This window comes from Mustelus asterias, chromosome 11, assembly GCF_964213995.1.
Source record: "Mustelus asterias chromosome 11, sMusAst1.hap1.1, whole genome shotgun sequence".
Lineage (NCBI taxonomy): Eukaryota > Metazoa > Chordata > Chondrichthyes > Carcharhiniformes > Triakidae > Mustelus > Mustelus asterias.
In genome coordinates, this window is record NC_135811.1 from 93,759,413 (window position 1) to 93,778,283 (window position 18,871).

The following is an 18,871-nucleotide window of genomic DNA, read 5'->3' on the forward strand; positions in this document are numbered from 1 at the left end:
AGATAAGAGTTATATCAACAGGGAAAATGAGGTGGGATGAAGGTGGATGATGCATCAGAGATGGAGAAAATGGATTTAATAACTGAGAGAAGCCAAGTGCAAGAATGAACATTACACCCAGGTCCACAGCTCTGTAATTAGCATGGAGCTAGATGAAATTGCAGCTATTCTAGGGCAAGAATCTTACCATCATTCACGCCAGTGGGATTTTCCCTTCCCACCGCAATGAACGGAGATTTGGCTGGCTGCCAAATTCTCCTACCTTGCTGCAGCGGGAGCGTGGCATGAACTGGCAGTAAGATCGCGCTCTAGGTCTTCATATTGGACAAGCGATTGGAGAGTATGCATGCAGCCTTGGGACTGATAGATGGGAAGGGGGACAGGCAAAGTTGGGTATCACATGTGTTGATGTGAAAGCTAGATTTACGTTTCTAAACGATGTAATGAAAAATACCACATCGTGATGAAGGGGAGGAAACCAAAATGAAACCTTGGAGATGACGATAAACACAGAGGAAACCATTGGAGGAGACGTAATGTCAGACCAACAGTGAACTATTAAAGAAAACATCTGGCTAATCAAATCACTTCTTTATTTAGTGCCTATGAGAAAAAACCACAAGTTGGACTCAACTCCCCAAACCCAGGGACCCCTGCGAATACTCCATTACAACAGGTCTGCAATAAATCCACGGTGAATCCCAGGCGGGAGCACGGCTTTGTGAATCTCCATACATCCGCGCAGTCCATGACCAATGGCCGGTTTCCAATGGAGCACAGGTACAGGTTCAGAGAATACGCAATCCTCTTTGTATTTTTATTCAGTTATAGATTCGATTGACAAGCAATCTTGCTGCTGCTGCTTGAACACTTTAATGGTCAAATGCCTCTTTCTCCTATGATGGGTTACCAATGCTGTTAACTTGCATTCCGTTACCATGGTGCCATTTGTTGTATTTTACTTACTCTATCATCATCTGACCTATTTAACTCAATGCATTATGGAATTAATCTATTCGCAGTCTTTAGAGATAGTTTGTATTTGAGTTTGGTGAGGAGGTTCCAATCTAAAAATATGTCTGATCCTATTATTTTGCACCACATGACTGGGTTTTTATTCCAAACTGGGAAAAGCTGGTATTAGTTCAATTTAGATGGGTCTGGGTTATGTTAAACTTAAGCCTATTTTGGAACTCTTCCACTGATCCCAGAATGACATGTGTTCCCTTTGCCCAGTGTTTGGTTATTGGTTGGAATGCTTTATCATCTGTCTACTCTCGATCATTAACGAAGTGGTGGAAGAGGTCATCCACAATGCTATTAAGCGACACTTACTCAGCAATTATCTGCTCAAGGACATCAGTTTGGGTTCCGCCAGTGTCACTGGCCTCATTATAACCTTGGTTCAAACATGCGCAAAAGCGCTAAATGAGATGAGGTGAGAGTGACTGCCCTTGACATCTGGGCAGAGTTTGACTGAGCGTGGCATCAAGGAGCCCTAGCAAAACTTGGGTCAATGTGAATCAGGGGGAGAAGTCTTCACTGGAAGCAGTCATAGCTGACAAAGGGAAGATGGTTGTGGTTGTTGGAGATCAATGATCCCAGCTCCAGGACATCACTGCAAGAGTTCCTCAGGGTAATGTCCGAGGCCCAACCATCTTTAACTGCTTCATCAATGACCCCTTTCCACCATAAGCTCAGAAGTGGGGATGTCGACAGACGACTACACAATGCTCAGCACCATTCGTGTCTCCTCAGATATTGAAGCAGTTCATGCCCAAATGCAGCAAGACCCAGACAATATCCAGGCTTGGAATGATGAGTGACAAGTAGCATTCGTGCCAGACAATGACTCTCTCCAACAAGAGAGGATCTAACCATCGCCCCTTGACATTCAGTGGCATTACCATCGCTGAATTCCTCCACTATCAACATCCTGGGGGTTACCATTGACCAGAAACTGAACTTGATTAGCCATACAAATACCAGAGCAGGTCAAAGGCCAGGAATCCTGCAGTGAGTAACTCATCTCCTGACCCCTAAAGCCTGTCCACCATCTACATGGCACGAGGCAGGGATGCAATGGAATACCTTCCATTTGCCTACACTCAAAATCTCAAGAGTAGTTTCTTTAATATCACAATAAGGGTATTAGAGTATCACAGCACTTTAAAAGATAGCCCAGTTAATGTTTTCTGCTGATCATATGATGCCATGCCTATTAAAAAGATAGTTGTTCCTCTTATGTGTAGCTTTACTATTACAAATATAACACATAGCTTACTACCTAATTCTTTGCCAGAAGGATCTGTTGGCTATATTACACCATGAGGTTATAGAAACATAGAGGATGGGAGCAAGAGGAGGCCATTCGGCCCTTCGAGCCTGCTCTGCCATTCATCACAATCATGGCTGATTGTCCAACTCAATAGCCTAATCCTGCTTTCTCCCCATAAATCTTGATCCCGTTCACCCCAAGTGCTATATCCAGCCGCCTCTTGAATACATTCAATGTCTTGGCATCAACTACTTCCTGTGGTAATGAATTCCACAGGGTCACTACTCTTTGGGTGAAGAAATGTCTCCTCATCTCCATCCTAAATGGTCTACCCTGTTTCCTCAGACATGTTTGATCTTATGGGACATGTTTCTTCCCTGTCTCTTATTTTCACAATGCTTGATATTTTTCAGACAAGTTAGGGAAAATAAATTTGTGTTGCTTAACATAGCAACAGGAGCGAGACATTCGGCCCCTTTAACCTGTTTGACTATCCAATTCAATGGCCGATCAATATTTTGACTTCAACCAAGGGCTTTGATTCCGTAACCCTTGCTTAACAAAGGCAGGCAAAGAGGTTGAGGATCGAGGTGATGTTGTAGGGAAATAGTCAATGAACAAATCACTGTCCAAGGACGGTAGATGGAGTAGGTTTGATTGGCTGAAAGTCTTTGCTTCCTCCAGACTCATTGTTCTTGCTTGTCCTGAAACCGTAAGATCCCACCCGAGGTCAACGGGCTTTTCCATTGTCCACCCCTGGCCTGCTCCAATTCCTGTAGCGGGCGGGATGGTAAAATTCAGGCCTGTGGGTCATGGGAATTGTAGCGGGCGGGGCGGGACCAGGCAAAAGTCTGTTGACCTCAGGCAGGGTTTTCCGCTCTTGGGGCAAATGCAGCGGGAAAATCCCGCCCTATATTCCCAAAGCACGTTTAGATTCTTGTTTTTGTCAAGGTAATGAGGTTCCTATTTAGATCAACATTTGAAAGGTAAATTTGGGGGCAATTATAGCAAAGAATGAAACATGTGTAGGAGGACGTATGGCCCTCAGAGATTGCTAGAAGGGTGAGGCAAGACCATGGAAGGATTTTGAAAACAATGACCAGGGTCTTAAGGGCAATTTACTGGGGTGGGAAGGGACACTCGTCCCTAAAATGAGCCATTGTTCTGTCATTTAATAATCGACCCGTTATTTGTCCTCAGCTCACAATTTCAACAACAGCCTTTGGAGCTTTGCCACCGTTTCCCTTCCTCTCAGGGCATGAACAGGGAAACACCTCTGGGATACCAGCGGCAAATGTCTGAGCCCTGTGTGCCATACCCGCAGCAAAGCTACAAGCAAGAATACCACGACCCGATGTACGAGCAGGGAAACGCGATCAGCAGCGGCAGCACCCACCGTTTCCCGCACTCCATGCTCATCAAGCAAGAGCCTCCAGATTATGCGTATGACCCAGGTAAGGAGATGACTTGTATGAACTGGGGTGCAGTGTTTTGGTAGAGAAACCTCAAGGTAAGTGTAACTGATGGGGGAAAGGGGGCACAACTGGCCCAGTGAGCTGGGATTCGTACTGTGTGTGGAAACATTTCCTGTGACGATGGAAAGCAATGGTCCCCCAAAATGGAGGGATCCTAAATTTCAACAGTGACTACACTTCGAAAGTGCTTTTATTGGCTGTTAAGCGCTTTGGAACTGTGTGAAAATGGGATAGGCGCTACATGAATGCAAGTCTTTTTCATGTCAGCTGCTGCAGGGGATGAGGTTGACTCAAATGGCAGTTATTTAAAAAAACAATGAGGATTAGAAAATTTGCAGCAGGATGGAGATGGCGAGGGAAGCAGTTTGTACGGTTGACCTGAATTAAGGCACAGCATTGTTCTCTGCCCAGTCCAAAGATGTGCGGGTTAGGTTGATTGGCCATGATAAATTGCTCCTTAGTGTCAGGGTAAATATGTGGGGTTAGGAGGGTAAATATGTGGGGTTATGGGGATAGGACCTGGGTGAGATTGTTGTCAGTGCAGACTCAATGGGCAAAATGGACTCTTTCTGAACCTTAGATTCTTTGATTCTGTATAAGAATGCATCTTAGCCAGTGTTGCTGTGAAGCTAAATCTACATTCAAACTGAAGTTGAGAGTCCAGGCTACACTGCTTAATGCTTTTTGTAATATTAACTCGGATCTTGCAGAAGGCCAGCATTATTACTTGAAGTTAGTCTAAGGTCTGATCAGAGATAGTCCCTTAAGCATCTCTCTCAATCCTGTTGGATTAAGCCTCAAAGAAAGATTTACACACTTTTTTTTCCAACGCTTGTTTTGCATTTACAGTCATTATGTGTGCACCTTATTTAGAATCCAACAGACAGAAACAAAAAAGAGATACGTTAAGAGCCCACTGATTGGCTTTCTTTGCTATCTGCTAATTTGCACTGCAAGTGATCCGTTGAAAATATACCATCAGTGATTTGGATGGATTATATTGTACTCCGGCACTGTACACCATAATGAAATATTTTAATAACTAAACTCTATCAAGAATCTTCTTCAAATATTGTCTTTTAAGGAGTAACTTAATTTCTAAGTAGCTTTCCTCACTAATTTTCCTCTTTCCTCTCCTGAAGATGTTGGTTCCCTCAATAAGATGGTTCCCAGTTAGTGGTTGTCCTCCACATTCAAATGGACTTTATTCAATAGCGAGGGACCACAAGCTATTCAATTAGTGAGGGCATGGTGATCAAATCTGAGCTCCCCATGGTAAGGAGGCACACACGTACATACACGCACGCACGCACACACATGCAAAGGAGTGGGAACCTTTTACCCTTTCCTAACTGTGGAGTGCTACAGTCAATTGTAATGCTGACATCAGCTAATGCGCCATTTACCACTGATTGAACAGAGACCTTCCAGTTACCTTTGAGCTATGACTGTCAAACTAATTGGGATTAGGAATGAGTTATTTATCACACAGTAAATTTGATTTGATCTATTATTGTCACATGTATTAGTATACAGTGAAAAGTATTGTTTCTTGCGCGCTGTACAGACAAAGCATACCGTTCATTGAGAAGGAAACGAGAGAGTGCAGAATGTAGTGTTACAGTCATAGCTAGGGTGCAGAGAAAGATCAACTTAATGCGAGGTAGGTCCATTCAAAAGTCTGATGTGCAACCACCAAATAATGCTGGAAATGTTATGAACAATTCGTTGTTAGTTTAAGTGGCTGCAGTGAGCTGCTGCCTGCAATACATGAAAGCTATAGGGTGGGATTTTACGGCCTTGCTCGTCCCGAAACCATAAAATCCCACCCGAGGTCAACGAGTCTTTCTATGTTCCGCCCCTCGCACACTTCAATCCCTGTGGCGGGCGGGATGGTAAAATTCCAGCCATGGAGTGCTATTTATTTTATTGTAGCAAGAGGATTTTGGCAAAATGATTACCGCAGATTTGTACCTGCATTGATCATTTACTGTGTTTTTTGCACAGTATTTAAAATGAACAGCTAGATGGGAAGGTTTCCTGTTAGTCCTGCCATTGTTGTACCCTGACAGAGTTTGTACACCAAGGTTCTGACCAGGGCAGCAATGCATTAGCTGTAGACGGTCTTATTGGTGTTTGTGTATATTTGTACATTGAATGGAGCCCCAGCCAGCACTATCTCCTGTACTCAACCAGGACTTTCATAGGTTTGGTGATGTGAATATGGTGCGTTAGCTGACTGTAGTGACTTGTGGGGAGGATCCAGTAACTGGCCTTTCTGCACTAGTGAGAGAAAATGAGCGAGTGTTTCCACCCTCGATTTACTACCTCGTGGCTCAGTGTTGGAAATTGTGCATATGTAGATATTTAAATTTTATTTATTAGTGTCACAAGTAGGCTTACATTAACACTGCAATGAAGTTACTGCGAACATTTCCTAGTTGCCACACTCAGGCGCCTGTTCAGGTACACTGAGGGAGAATTTAGCTTGGCTAATGCTCCTAAACAGCACGCCTTTCACACTGTGGGAGGAAACCAAATCAAATCAAATCTCTCGCGCAGACACGGGGAGAACGTGCAGACTCCGCACAGACAGTGACCCAAGCGGGAATCGAACCCGGGTCCCTGGCATGTGAGGCAGCGATGCTAACCACTGTGCCACCGTGCCACCCCTTGTATGCCGAACACCTCAGGTTCATTTGGGATCTTTCTCTCCATTGTTGAATGGTGATATTCCTCAGTCATGTGAAAAATGTCCACTGCGGCAAGGGTACAAGAAGAATCCCCAGGGCTGGTTGAGGCCTTTAGTCAAGAGGAGGAGAACTTTAAAAAGTAATAGTAAAAAGTGAGCTGGTGCTGCAGTCTACGTCCGTTTGAGAAAACAGTTCTGTAGGAAATTGTACTCAGTTGTTTATTTGTACAATGTAAATTCAATGCAGGGTGTAGTTGGGAGAACTCTGCAGGGTCTAACTTTGTAATAGAGCTGTGTTAATAAGTTTTAGTGTTGGAGTTGAGCCTCTTGTTACCTGAAGGTGCTTTGGATTGAATTGAATTAATTTATTATTGTCACATGTATTGGGATACAGGGATGGGGTGGAGGGGAGGGCTAGGATGGGATGCTCTTATCAGAGAGTCGGTGCAGACTCGATGGGCTGAATGGCCTCTTTCTGCAATTCTATGAAAAAAGCATTGGTGGGCGTGCGTTCAGTTGTCTCAGCCTCAAGCTCTAGAATACCCTCCCTACTGTCTCTCCATCTTACTTTCGACATTGTAAGATGCTCCTTAGAACCCACATCATTGACCAACTGTTTGGTCACCTGACCTGATATCTCCTGTGGTGGCCGTGGGATGTTTCATTTTGTTGAAAGTGCTATGTAAGTTGATGTTATAATGTAGGAGAACTTGGCAGCCAGTTTGGAGTTCTCACCATTAGACAATTGACCAGATAATCTTTTTTATTAGTGTCGTTGGTCAAGGAATGAATATTGGTCAGGTCATCAGGTCAACTCCCCTAAACCATTGTGCCATAGAAGCTTTAACATTCACCTGAGGGCAAATAGCATCACGGACTAATATCTCAAACAATGCACAGTACCTCCCTCAGTACTATGCGCGCATATTAGCCTAGATGATATGTTCAAGCCTTTGAAGGTATGACGGCCTGAAGTCCTGACCTGAGTCAGGGGTGTTGGTGCTGTCACTGAGCCAAGATGTGGAGATGCCAGCGTTGGACTGGGGTAAACACAGTAAGAGTTTTAACAACACCAGCTTAAAGTCCAACAGGTAGCAAATGCCATTAGCTTTCGGAGCGCTGCTTGCCTCCTGGACTTGCAGAATCTCACTGGCTGTCCTGTCTGGAGACAATACACATCTCTTTAACCTGTGCTTAAAGCTCCCTCCACTCACATTGTCTGTATCTTTAAGACCTGGTTGGCTGCAGAGATTCTCATTCTAATCAGTATTCTGTAACTTGATTTTGTGTCTCTATATGCCGTGTTTGAGAGCAGATATCCACTCCATCTGACGAAGGAGCAGCGCTCCGAAAGCTAATGGCATTTGCTACCGAATAAACCTGCTGGACTTTAACCTGGTGTTGTTAAAACTCTTACTGAGCCAAGACTCATGGTTGAAGCAACCCCAAAATTCTGTGTACACTACTGAGAGCGTAACGGGGAAGAGGAGGGCTTTATATCTACCAAAAAATGGCCCAGCCCTAACCCTGTCCCAAGCCACCAAGATGCAGGGTTATTGAAAAGGTCAGGCTAGGAATTTCAGAGAGGGAAGGTCATCTGAACAGAAAATTCTGCTTTTAAAAATAATCATAGAATCCCTACAGTGCAGAACGCAGCGCATTGAGCCTGCGCTGACAACAATCCCACCCAGGCCCTATCCCCGTAACCTCACACATTTACCCTGCTAATCCCCTGACACTAAGGGGCAATTTAGCATGGCCAATCCGTCTAACCTGCACATCTTTGGACCGTGATAGGAAACCGGAGCACCCGGAGGAAACCTACGCAGACACGGGGAGAATGTGCAAACTCCATACAGACAGTGACCCAAGGCTGGAATTGAACCCGGGTCCCTGGTGCTGTGAGGCAGCAGTGCTAACCACTGTGCCACCATGCTGCCCATCTGTAGGGCTTTCCGCAGAACCTGCTACATGTTTTGCGCTTACGGAGATGGCGCAGGATCTTCTGTTCCCGTCGTTCCTTGTTTCCCATTGAATGAACCCCTCGCCACCGTGAAACCCGCAGCGGGAGTGTGCTCTCGGCGGGACTGGAAGATCCCACTAAGGTGAATGGCCGGAAATTTCTTGCCGATATGCCTTATGGTTGCCACGCAATCCGAAATCAGCAAAGTGGACCCTAATTCTGCCAATCTGTAATCCTGGGAAACAAAGTGCGCTGCATTGTGCAAACATGCTTTACTCTGGGCCAAAGGAAGTGGAACCCAGGGGGATTTTGGGGCCAGTAGTTTTCCAAGTATTTGTTGTTGATAAAGGGGTGGCCTGACAGAAGAGTTAAATGTAGCTGACTTCAAATGACACAAAACGCCAACAGGAACGACATCACAATCACTTTGAATCATAGAATCCCTACAGTGCAGAAGGAGGCCATTTGGCCCATCAAGTCTGCACCAACAACAACCCCACCCAGGCCCTAACCTTGTGGCCCCAGACCTGTTCCCCGTAACCCCAAATATTTACCCTGCTAATCCCCCTAACCTGCACATCTTGGGACACAATTAAGGGCAATTTAGCATGGCCAATCCACCTAACCTTTAGAGTGTGGGAGGAAACCTAAGCACCCGGACGAAACCCACGCAGACACGGGGAGAATGTGTAAACTCCACACAGACAGTGACCCGAGGCCAGGATTGAACCTGGGTCCCTGGCGCTGTGAGGCAGCGGTGCTAACCACTTGCACCACTGTGCCTCCCAAAGATTTCCTTCAATAGTGCGTCACACAAGTCTGATATGCCAAGTCCGTTTAGTTCACAGGTTAGTAAAAAGCGAGCCGAGACTGTCATCTGAATGTTCTGCTGACATAAAACAGTCCGACTGTGCTCCTGTAACCTGCAAAGTCATTAGCCCGGCTCTGCTGAATTGCTCTTTAGTAGTTTGCTGGCAGGATGTTATATTCTGTATCTCTCACCAGCTAGGTGTTTTTTAGGACTCTGAGTTATCTTTCCTCATAATACGTGGCTCCGGTTTCATTTCTATCCTCTACTCAGAAGCAGTGGACTTCAAAACCATCTGTTGGCAGTTTGTAACTAAGTCTCCACCAGGCCTACGGGTTTAAACCCGTTTCACTTTATGCTTGTTGACAGATTGTGGTTTTATTTCTTGTTCCCTTTACATTCTCTCACCTTTTACGGCATCGTGCACCATCGTTTTCTGTCAAATTAACGAGGCCACTTTAATTGGAAAGCCTGTTAACATATGGCCCGTATGTTGATGCCCTTCAAGTAATAGAAGCTTACAGCACTTATCCACTCCACCGAGCCCTTTTGTTACTCTGTCCTCAATGACTTGCCCCTCCTCTGGGACCAGCCAGCAGGGGCTTGTTTTTCTGTGAATGGAGGCAACAACATTTCATTCATAAAATGGAGGGCTGAAAGACTAGAATTCCCAGCTGGAACTTCTGCGGTGTAGCATTTCACCAGACACTTCCTCTATAAGGGCACATGACTTCACCAGGGTTAAATGAGCATGCCCAGTGTAACTGGAGACAGTGCTAAACAGCTCAGCTGCTAAAAGACTTGGCCAGATGTTAGCTCAGCGACAGCCCAGTGGAGTTCATGTGCCGTGACATTCCTTTATAAATTAACAATTGGTTTTTTTTGCCTTCAATTTGCACCGGTTCTCTCCAGAAGGTGCTGAACTTTTCCCGGGATTCAGCTCTACATCTGCCACATCCAATATACATGAGACTAGGCAGTGGGTGTCCAGAGGCTATTCATTCTCGTGAATCATGAAACCTCCCCACAGTACAGAAAGAGACCATTCGGCCCATGGAGCCTGCACTGACAACAATCCCACCCAGGCCCTATCCCCAGTAACCCCATCTATTTACCCTCCTAATCCTCCTGAAACTCAGGGGCAATTTACCCTGGCCAATCCACCTAACCTGTACATCTTTGGACTGGGGGAGGAAACCAGATAACCTGGAGGAAACCCACGCAGACATGGGGAGAATGTGCAAACTGCACACAGACAGATACCCAAGGTTGGAATTGAACCCAGGTCCCTGACGCTGTGAGGCAGCAGTGCTACTGTGCTGCATCACAGCAGAACGCAACTCTTTTTCACCCATTGTGCACGAGTCACTGGATAGCAATCAGGAGCAAGGAGCAAGGACTCCTGGTTGATTTTCCTTCCTTAGCCGAGAGAAACTAAAGCTAATTTTAGCACTCCATACGATCATAGTATAAAGAGTTTGGATGGGGGAATGTCACAAAGGATACTAAAGCATTTTCATTCATGGAAGAGGGGAGGGTAATCCAAGCTAATAAACAATTCACCTCCTTTCCTGGTCAGTGTTGATGCAGTTGATGGCAGACAATCTGAAATTAAAAGTCTTATGACGACCATGAAATGATTGTCTTAAAAACCGATCAGGTTCAATAATGTCCTTTCGGGAAGGAAATCTGCCATCCTTACCTGGTCTGGCCTACATGTGACTCCAGAACCACGAGAATGTGGCTGACTCTTAAATGCCCTCTGAAATGGCCTAGCAAGCTACCACATTTAAGGGTAATTAGGGATAGGCTATAACTGCTGGCCCAGCCGGCGACACCCACATCCCATGAGTGAATAAAAAAATTTCCCCATAGAACCATTCATGATACCCTCTGATCGCCCCCCTCCCCGAGCACTTAACTTGTGCCAGGGACCGTAATCTGCCCAGATACTAATGGGCATGTTGAAACCAGATACCAAAGACAGGAATGTATCATTTGAGATGGTTCCCATCCATCATGTCGGCATTCCAGGGAACGAAAGGGTTTCCTGGCATTAACTAAACCTGTTGGAAGCCACATGTGATTATCAGGGGCAGGATCATACTGTTTCAAGTTTAGTTTATCAATTAGTGTCACAAGTAGGCTTACATTAACACTGCAATTAAGTTACAGCGGAAATCTCCTAGTCGCCACACTCTGGTGCCTGTTCGGGTACACTGAGGGAGAATTTAGCATGGTCAATGCACCTTAACCAGCACGTCTTTTGGACTGTGGGAGGAAACCGGAGCACCCGGAGGAAACTCATGGAGACACAGAGAGAACGTGTAGACTCCGCACAGACAATGACCCAAGCCGGGAATTGAACCCAGGTCCCTGGCGCTGCGAGGCCTTAACCCCATGCATTTACCCTAGCTAGTCCCGCTGACGCTAAAGGGCAATTTTAGGATGGCCAAGCCACCTAACCCACACATCTTTCAGACTGTGGGAGGAAACCGGAGCACCCGAGGAAAGCCACGCAGACACAGGGAGAACGTGCAAACTCCACACAGACAGTGGCCCAAGCTGGGAATTGAACCCAGGTCCCTGGCACTGTGAGGCAGCAGTGCTAACCACCGTGCCACCATGCGGGGATAAGGATACCTAGCCCTGTGCATCGGGCCTTGAACACTTTCTGATGTTGTCACCCAAGAAAGTTTGCCTCGGCAAGCCAGCTTTTCAGGCTGGTAAAGCTTTGGACTCACATTTTTTGTGAAATATTCCTGGAACATTTTCTTTAAAAAGAAAGTGCTTGAGAGTATTTCCCCCCCGCTCCCGCCCCCTTCGACTTCCCAAAATTAAAATATGATCAGATTTTTACCTTCCTAAGTCAGGGTTGTTGAGACCAATACCAGAACCTGTATTGCAATCCCCTGTAAAGTGAGTGAATTGTGCAAATGGAACTCTTCCAGAGTTGTGTTTGAAAGGGGTTGATGGAACAGTTATGTGATGACTAAACTAGTGCTCTATAATTATACTTCAGTACACGGTATTTATTGCAATGATCTACAAACTCCCTCTGAAATCTAGCAGAGGTTTGATTTTGTTTCCGATTTGTGGTCAGTGTTGTGTCTTTAGTGGAAAAAGCATTATGAATGGAAAACTATTAGAGGGGAATTTCCTATTGTGCGACCTTTGCGTTGAATAGATTCCCTTTTATGGTCTGGATTTATGGATACATCAACTGTTTATGCACTAGCTTTAACAGGGAGAGACACGTGAGTTTTCGCAATTCAATTAACCCTTTGACGACCACAGGGATTTATGTCGTTAATAGATATGCATCCAGGCTCCCCAAGTGGCTCTGATGGGTGGGGCAAGTACGCTGGTTTGTTATTCAATCATGGGTTGTCAGCATTGCTGCCTGGGCCAGAATTTGTTGCCTATCTCTAATTGCCCTTGAAATGAACGAGGCCATTTCAGAGGGCATTTAAGATTTCTAATTTGATTTGATTTATTATTGTCACATGTATTTGGATACAGTGAAAAGTATTGTTTCTTGCGCGCTATACAAAGAAAACATACCGTTCATAGAGTACATAAAGGAGAAGGAAAGGAGAGAGTGCAGAATATAGTGTTACAATCATAGCTAGGGTGTAGAGACAGATCAACTTATTATAGGTCCATTGAAAAGTCTGACAGGGCAGCAGGGAAGAAGCTGTTCTTGAATCGGTTGGTACGTGATCTCAGACTTTTGTATCTTTTTCCTGACGGAAGAAGGTGGAAGAGTGTATGCCTGGAGTGCGTGGGGTCCTTAATTATGCAGACTGCTTTTCTGAGGCAACGGGACAGAGTCACCCATGTTGCTGTGGATCTGGAGTCACATGTTGACCAGACCAAGCAAGGATGGCAGATTTCCTTCCCTAAAGGACATTAGTGAACCAGATGGGTTCTTGCGACAATCGACAATGGTCATCATTAGACTTTAAATTCCAGATTTTTTTTATTGGATTGAAATTTCAGCCTCTGCTGGGTCCCCAGAGCCTCTGGATTACTAGTCTAGTGACAACACCACTACACCATCGCCTAGTGTAACTGAGCCACAAGACTGGATGGTGCTAGGTTTGCTCACTGCTGAGAAAGCTCATGTCAATCAGGAGTAGCAGTGGGTGTGTACAAGCAGTCTTATGTCATCAGAAACTACTTAGGTCCCACTGATCTTAATCACTGTGGAATAACTGCTGTATTTAAGTACGTAGTTATTAAGCTTCTGATTATTTGAAGGCCACTGGAGCACTTGTATATAGAATCATAGAATCCCTACAGTGCAGAAGGTGGCCATTCGGCCCATCGAGCCTGCACCGACTACAATCCCACCCAGGCCCTATCTCTATAACCCAATGCATTTACCCTAGCTAGCCCCCTGACACTAAGGGGCAATTTAGCACGGCCAATCCACCTAATCCGCACAACTTTGGATTGTGGGAGGAAACCAGAGCACCCGGAGGAAACCCACGCAGACACGGGGAGAAGGTGTAAACTCCTCACAGACAGTGACCCAAGCCGAGAATTGAACCCAGGTCTCTGGCGCTGTGAGGCAGCAGTGCTAACCCACTGTGCCACCGTGCCGCTCCAATATGTGGGCATTAGGTGAGATCAGTATGGTTCCAATGTGCTATGCTTATCCAGCCTGCTCAAACAGCCCATCAACATTCACTTTCCAAGCTCTGACATCAAGATGGTTACCTTGGCGATGGTAATGTTTTATTAGCCTATATCACTGCCTGCAGCAGAGGATGAGGAAAAGGATTAAATTGGGAGGGAAATACACGGAGAGTGATTTCACAGATCCACGCAATCCTGGAATTCCCTCCCTAACAGCAATGTGGATGTACCTATACCACACGGGTTGCAGTGGTTGAAGAAGGCGGCTTAGCAACACCTTCTAAAGGGCAATGAGGGGTGAGCAATAAATACCAGCCGAGCCAGCGACACCCACATCCCACAAATTAATTTAAACGCTTATGTCTGCTATGTTGTTTCAGCAGCTCATCTAAATACTTCCTAAATGTTCCTGCTTCTACCACCCTTTCAGGCAGTGAATTCCAGATTCCCATCACGCTCTGGATGAAAAGATTTTCCTCAAATCACCTCTAATTTGCTGACTCTGACCTTAAATCTGTGCCACAAAAACAGAAAATGCTGGAAAATCTCAGTAGATCTAACAGCATCTGTGAAGAGGGAACAGAGCTAACATTTCAAGTCTGGATGACCCTTTGTCAAAGCTCAAATCTATGCCCCCTGGTCATTGACCCTTCTACTGAGAGGAAAAGTTTCTTCCTGTCTACCCTGTCTATACCCCTCATAATTTTGTCCTCCCTCAGCCTTCTCTGCTCTCAGGGAAAGAGCCCCAGTCTCTCTCTTCATAGTGAAATACTCCAGCCCAGGCAACATCTTGGCAAATCTCCTGTGCAACCTTTCGAGTGCAGTCACATCCTCCATTTCTTGTGGCAGCCAGAGCTGCACACAATACTCGAGCTGTGACCTAATGAGTATTTTATACAGCTCCATCATAACCTCCCTGTTCTGATATTCTATGCCTCGCCTAATAAGGAAAAGTATCCTATATGCCTTCTAACCACCTTATCCACCTGCCCTGCTGCCTTCATGGATCTTTGGACATGCATCCCAGGGTCCCTCTGGTCCTCTGTTTTTCCCAGCATCCTACCTTTCATTGTGTATCCCCTTGCATTATTAGCCCTTCCAAAATGCATCACCTCACACTTTTCAGGGTTAAATTCAATTTGCCTCTGTTCTGCCCATCTGACCAGCCCACCTATATTATCCTGTAATCTAAGGCATTTCCTCCTCAATACACCACCAATTTACTTGTCACCTGCGAACTTATTGACCCTACCTCCTACTTTCATGTTTAGATCATTAATGTGCGCTACAAACAGCAAGGGACCCAGCACCGATCCCTATGGTACACCATTGGACACAGGCTTCCAGTCACAAAAACAATCTTCGACTATCTACTGATGGGGTGGCACAGTGGTTAGCACTGGTGCCTCACGGCGCCAGGGACCCGGGTTCAATTCCCAGCTTGGGTCACTATCTGTGCGGAGTTTGCACGTTCTCCCCATGCCTGTGTGGGTTTCTTCCGGGTGCTCCGGTTACCTCCCACAGTCCAAAGATGTGCAGGTTAGGTTGATGGGCCATACTAAATTGGCCCTAGTGCCAGGGGATTAGCAGGGTAAATATATGGGGTTTCGGGAATAAGGCCTGGGTGGGATTGTGATCAGTGCAGTCTCGATGGGCAGAATGGCCTCCTTCTGCACTGTAGGGATTCTATGTTTCTTGTCCGAATTTCATAAAACTTCAAACGGATGAGCCTGTGGAACAAATACAGTACAGGAAAGAACCAATTTGCATTTATACAGCACCTTTCAGGAACCCAAAATGTCCCAACGTGCTCCACAACCTGTGAAGTACTTTAAGTATAGTCGATGTTGAAATGGAGGGAAACCTGGCAGTAACATCCCACAACCAACAAGGAGCTGATGAACAGCTCATCTGTTCCAGGTGTTAGCTAAGAGATAAGTTTTAGTCAGGGATCTGGGAGAACACCCCTGATGTCCAGCAAACACTATCATGGGCGGAACATTCCGGATCTTTTTTCAAAGCTCAGGTAGGAAACACTGCCGAGTTTTCTCACCATATTTTCCAGCCCTTTGATTAAAATAGTGCTGGAGATGTGTCTCAAGCTGTCACACTGGTGATAAAACTAAAAATAAATACAAACAACCACACCCCCACACCGGACATGGGGATGCCACCCCCCTCCCCCTCCTCACCCTACGTATACATGACCCCCCCTCATGCACATGAGAAATGCCCTGGCCCATGGACACAGGGAACCTGCCCTCCCTCTTCCGCCCATGCAACACCCCAGAGAACACCCTCCTTCTCCCCCTGCAATGCCCCTAACACTGTGCACCTCCCCCAAAGGGGCTGTACTTACTTATTAACCCTCGATGTGGTCCTGTTGACTGTTCCACGTTGCTATAGACTTGTTGTAAACCTCACTGATGTGGCGTCACATGGATTCTTACAGCAGGGAAGCCCGCTAATGAAATGGTAATGTATTTAATCGCGGTTCCTGTCCTTCCTGAGTGTGAGCCGCATTACGTCGCTGGCAGGGGCGGGGACGATTGCGTTACAAAATCTTGATGTGGAGATTGCGTTACAAAATCTTGCCAGCGAGATACTCGTTTTTGGCCTCTTGTGCCCACATCACCATGGAATCTTTTAGAGCCACCTGAGGGAGCAGATGAGTTACCAGTAGTGATTTTATGCACAATTAAACATTTAAAGGCTTAAGCGTAGCTCCAAAACTTAAAACAAAAATGCACTGCTGCAAATTGCCATCACCGTGACCGAGATGAAGCTTTATAGTGACACAGGTGGCATGGTGGCCCAGTGGTTAGCACTGCTGCCTCACAGCGTCAGGGACCCAGGTTCAATTCTGGCTTGGGTCACTGCCTGTGCGGGGTCTGCACGTTCTCCCCGTGTCTGTGTGGGTTTCCTCCGGTTTCAGTCCAAAAAACGTGCTGGTTAGGTGCACTGCCCATGCTAAATTCGCCCTCAGTGTACCCGAACAGGCCCTGGAGTGTGGCGACGAGGGGATTTTCACAGTAACTTCATTGCAGTGTTAATGTAAGCCCATTTGTGATACTAATAACTGAAATAAAAAGGTTGAGAAACTTATCAGCCACAATTGAATGGTCTAATTCTGCTTATGGTTACATCTTATGGTTTTATAAATCTCAAATTGGTCTCATTATTACGAAGCTTAATGATAAGGTTGGAATTATAGATATACGGAATAAAATGCAATTTACCCCTCTCATTTTTGTACTTGATTTGTGCAGTTTGTGTTAATAGATTATTCTTTTGCTGGTGTTTGATGCTACGTTTATACTGTTTCAGATTGATGTGAATTAATAGCTACCATAGAATTGAGATTCAGCATATTGATCAATCTCTCAAAGTAGACTGGTTTAAGGTTACTCAGGCTCGTGATATGCTGGTGAAACTGCAGAACCTCACTCTAACCAGCAATGCTTTCTCTGTCCCCTAGATATTCCTGGCTGTCCTTCCATGTACATGCCTAATGAAGGTTATCCAAATCAGTCCAGCAACCTGGAAGGTAAAATATTTTTTGTTTCATTATTCATTTGTGTAATGTCGCTGGCTGGGTCAGCATTTATCATAGAAGAAGAAATCATAGAAACCCTACAGTGCAGAAGGAGGCCATTCGGCCCATCGAGTCTGCACCGACCACAATCCCACCCAGGCCCTACCCCCACATATTTACCCGCTAATCTACGCATCTCAGGACTCTAAGGAGCAATTTTTAACCTGGCCAATCAACCTAACCCGCACATCTTTGGACTAGGGATTTATCACCATCCCTAATTGCCCTTGAACTGAGTGGCTTGCTAGGCCATTTCAGAGGGCATTTCAGAGTCAACCACTTTGCTGTGGGTCTGGTGTCACAGGTCGGCCAGACCAGGTAAGGATGGCAGATTTCCTTCCCTGAACCAGATGGGGTTTTTGCAACAATTTTGACAATGGCTTCAATGGCCATCGAAAGACTTTTAATTCTAGATTTTTATTGAATTCAAATTCAACAAATTGATGGGATCCGAAGCAACAGAACATTACCCAGGGTGTCTGAATTATTAGTCCAGTGACAATACCACCGCACCATCGCCTCCCCATAAATAGACGCCGTAGAATAAAAGTTCTGTCAGGATATTAACTTTCCCAAATCAGAATGACCCTTTCACAATGGTCGATGTCTCAGTCAGTCAATGGTATCCAATGTCTGGGGTGTGTAATGTGTAGATGTACTGGGACCAGCCAGGTGAACCACAATGGACCTTTCCAGTCTTATCTTATCGACAGGCACAATATTTTTGACAATTAATCTTCCCTTTTCTTTCATTTATCAGTATATATTTAAAGCACTCGCTGTTATTTTTATTCAACAGTACATCTTGTTTTGTCTCTTGGAGAGTGCTGAATTATTTTCTGACACTTAACACAAGTGCATTGTCCAAGTAGGTGCTGGTTTAAAGACGGATTTAATAAGAAAGTTGCATCTGAAATGTATTTATGAAACAAATAGGCACAGGTGAGGTGAATCTTGTGACTCGCTCTTCGCTCCTTTAGGAATTTGAGTGTTTTGGCTGCCTGAATAGTTTGCAGCCAATCACGGACATCAATTTTCTGGTTCCGCCACAGGAATCGTCGCAGGCGGGACGGAAAATTTGACAGACCATTGAAAGGCCACGGGTGGGAATTTCCAGTGTCAGGATGGGCGGGATTGGAAAATCATACCCATGGGGCATGATTTTAAAGGCTTGCCATGCCAGTCAATCGGCACGGAGAGCCATTAAGATAGGGTGAGAGGGGAAAAATCAGACGGAGGCTGATTTCAATATTAATGCCATGATTAGCATGTCATTAATGAGTCCTGGATGCTATTGCCCGGGCTCACTTATCTTAACCTCCTCGCCGATCGAGGTCCTCACCAGTGAGAATCACAGATGGTCCCCACCAATGTGGGACCAGAGGCCATTGAAGCCCCCCAGGTAAGCCAGTCAGT

At 45.6% G+C, this 18,871-nt stretch overlaps 1 protein-coding gene across 3 annotated transcripts in view; it reads left to right on the forward strand.

The window, feature by feature from the left end:
• etv4 (ETS variant transcription factor 4) overlaps positions 1–18,871 on the forward strand; it is a 131,907-nt gene that overhangs the window by 63,036 nt on the left and 50,000 nt on the right. For all 3 annotated transcript variants that reach the window (XM_078223976.1, XM_078223978.1, XM_078223977.1), the window contains 3 exons: positions 601–780; positions 3,479–3,732; positions 17,339–17,407. In XM_078223976.1, the coding sequence (XP_078080102.1) occupies positions 601–780; positions 3,479–3,732; positions 17,339–17,407 (503 nt within the window). The remainder of the gene's footprint in view (positions 1–600; positions 781–3,478; positions 3,733–17,338; positions 17,408–18,871) is intronic.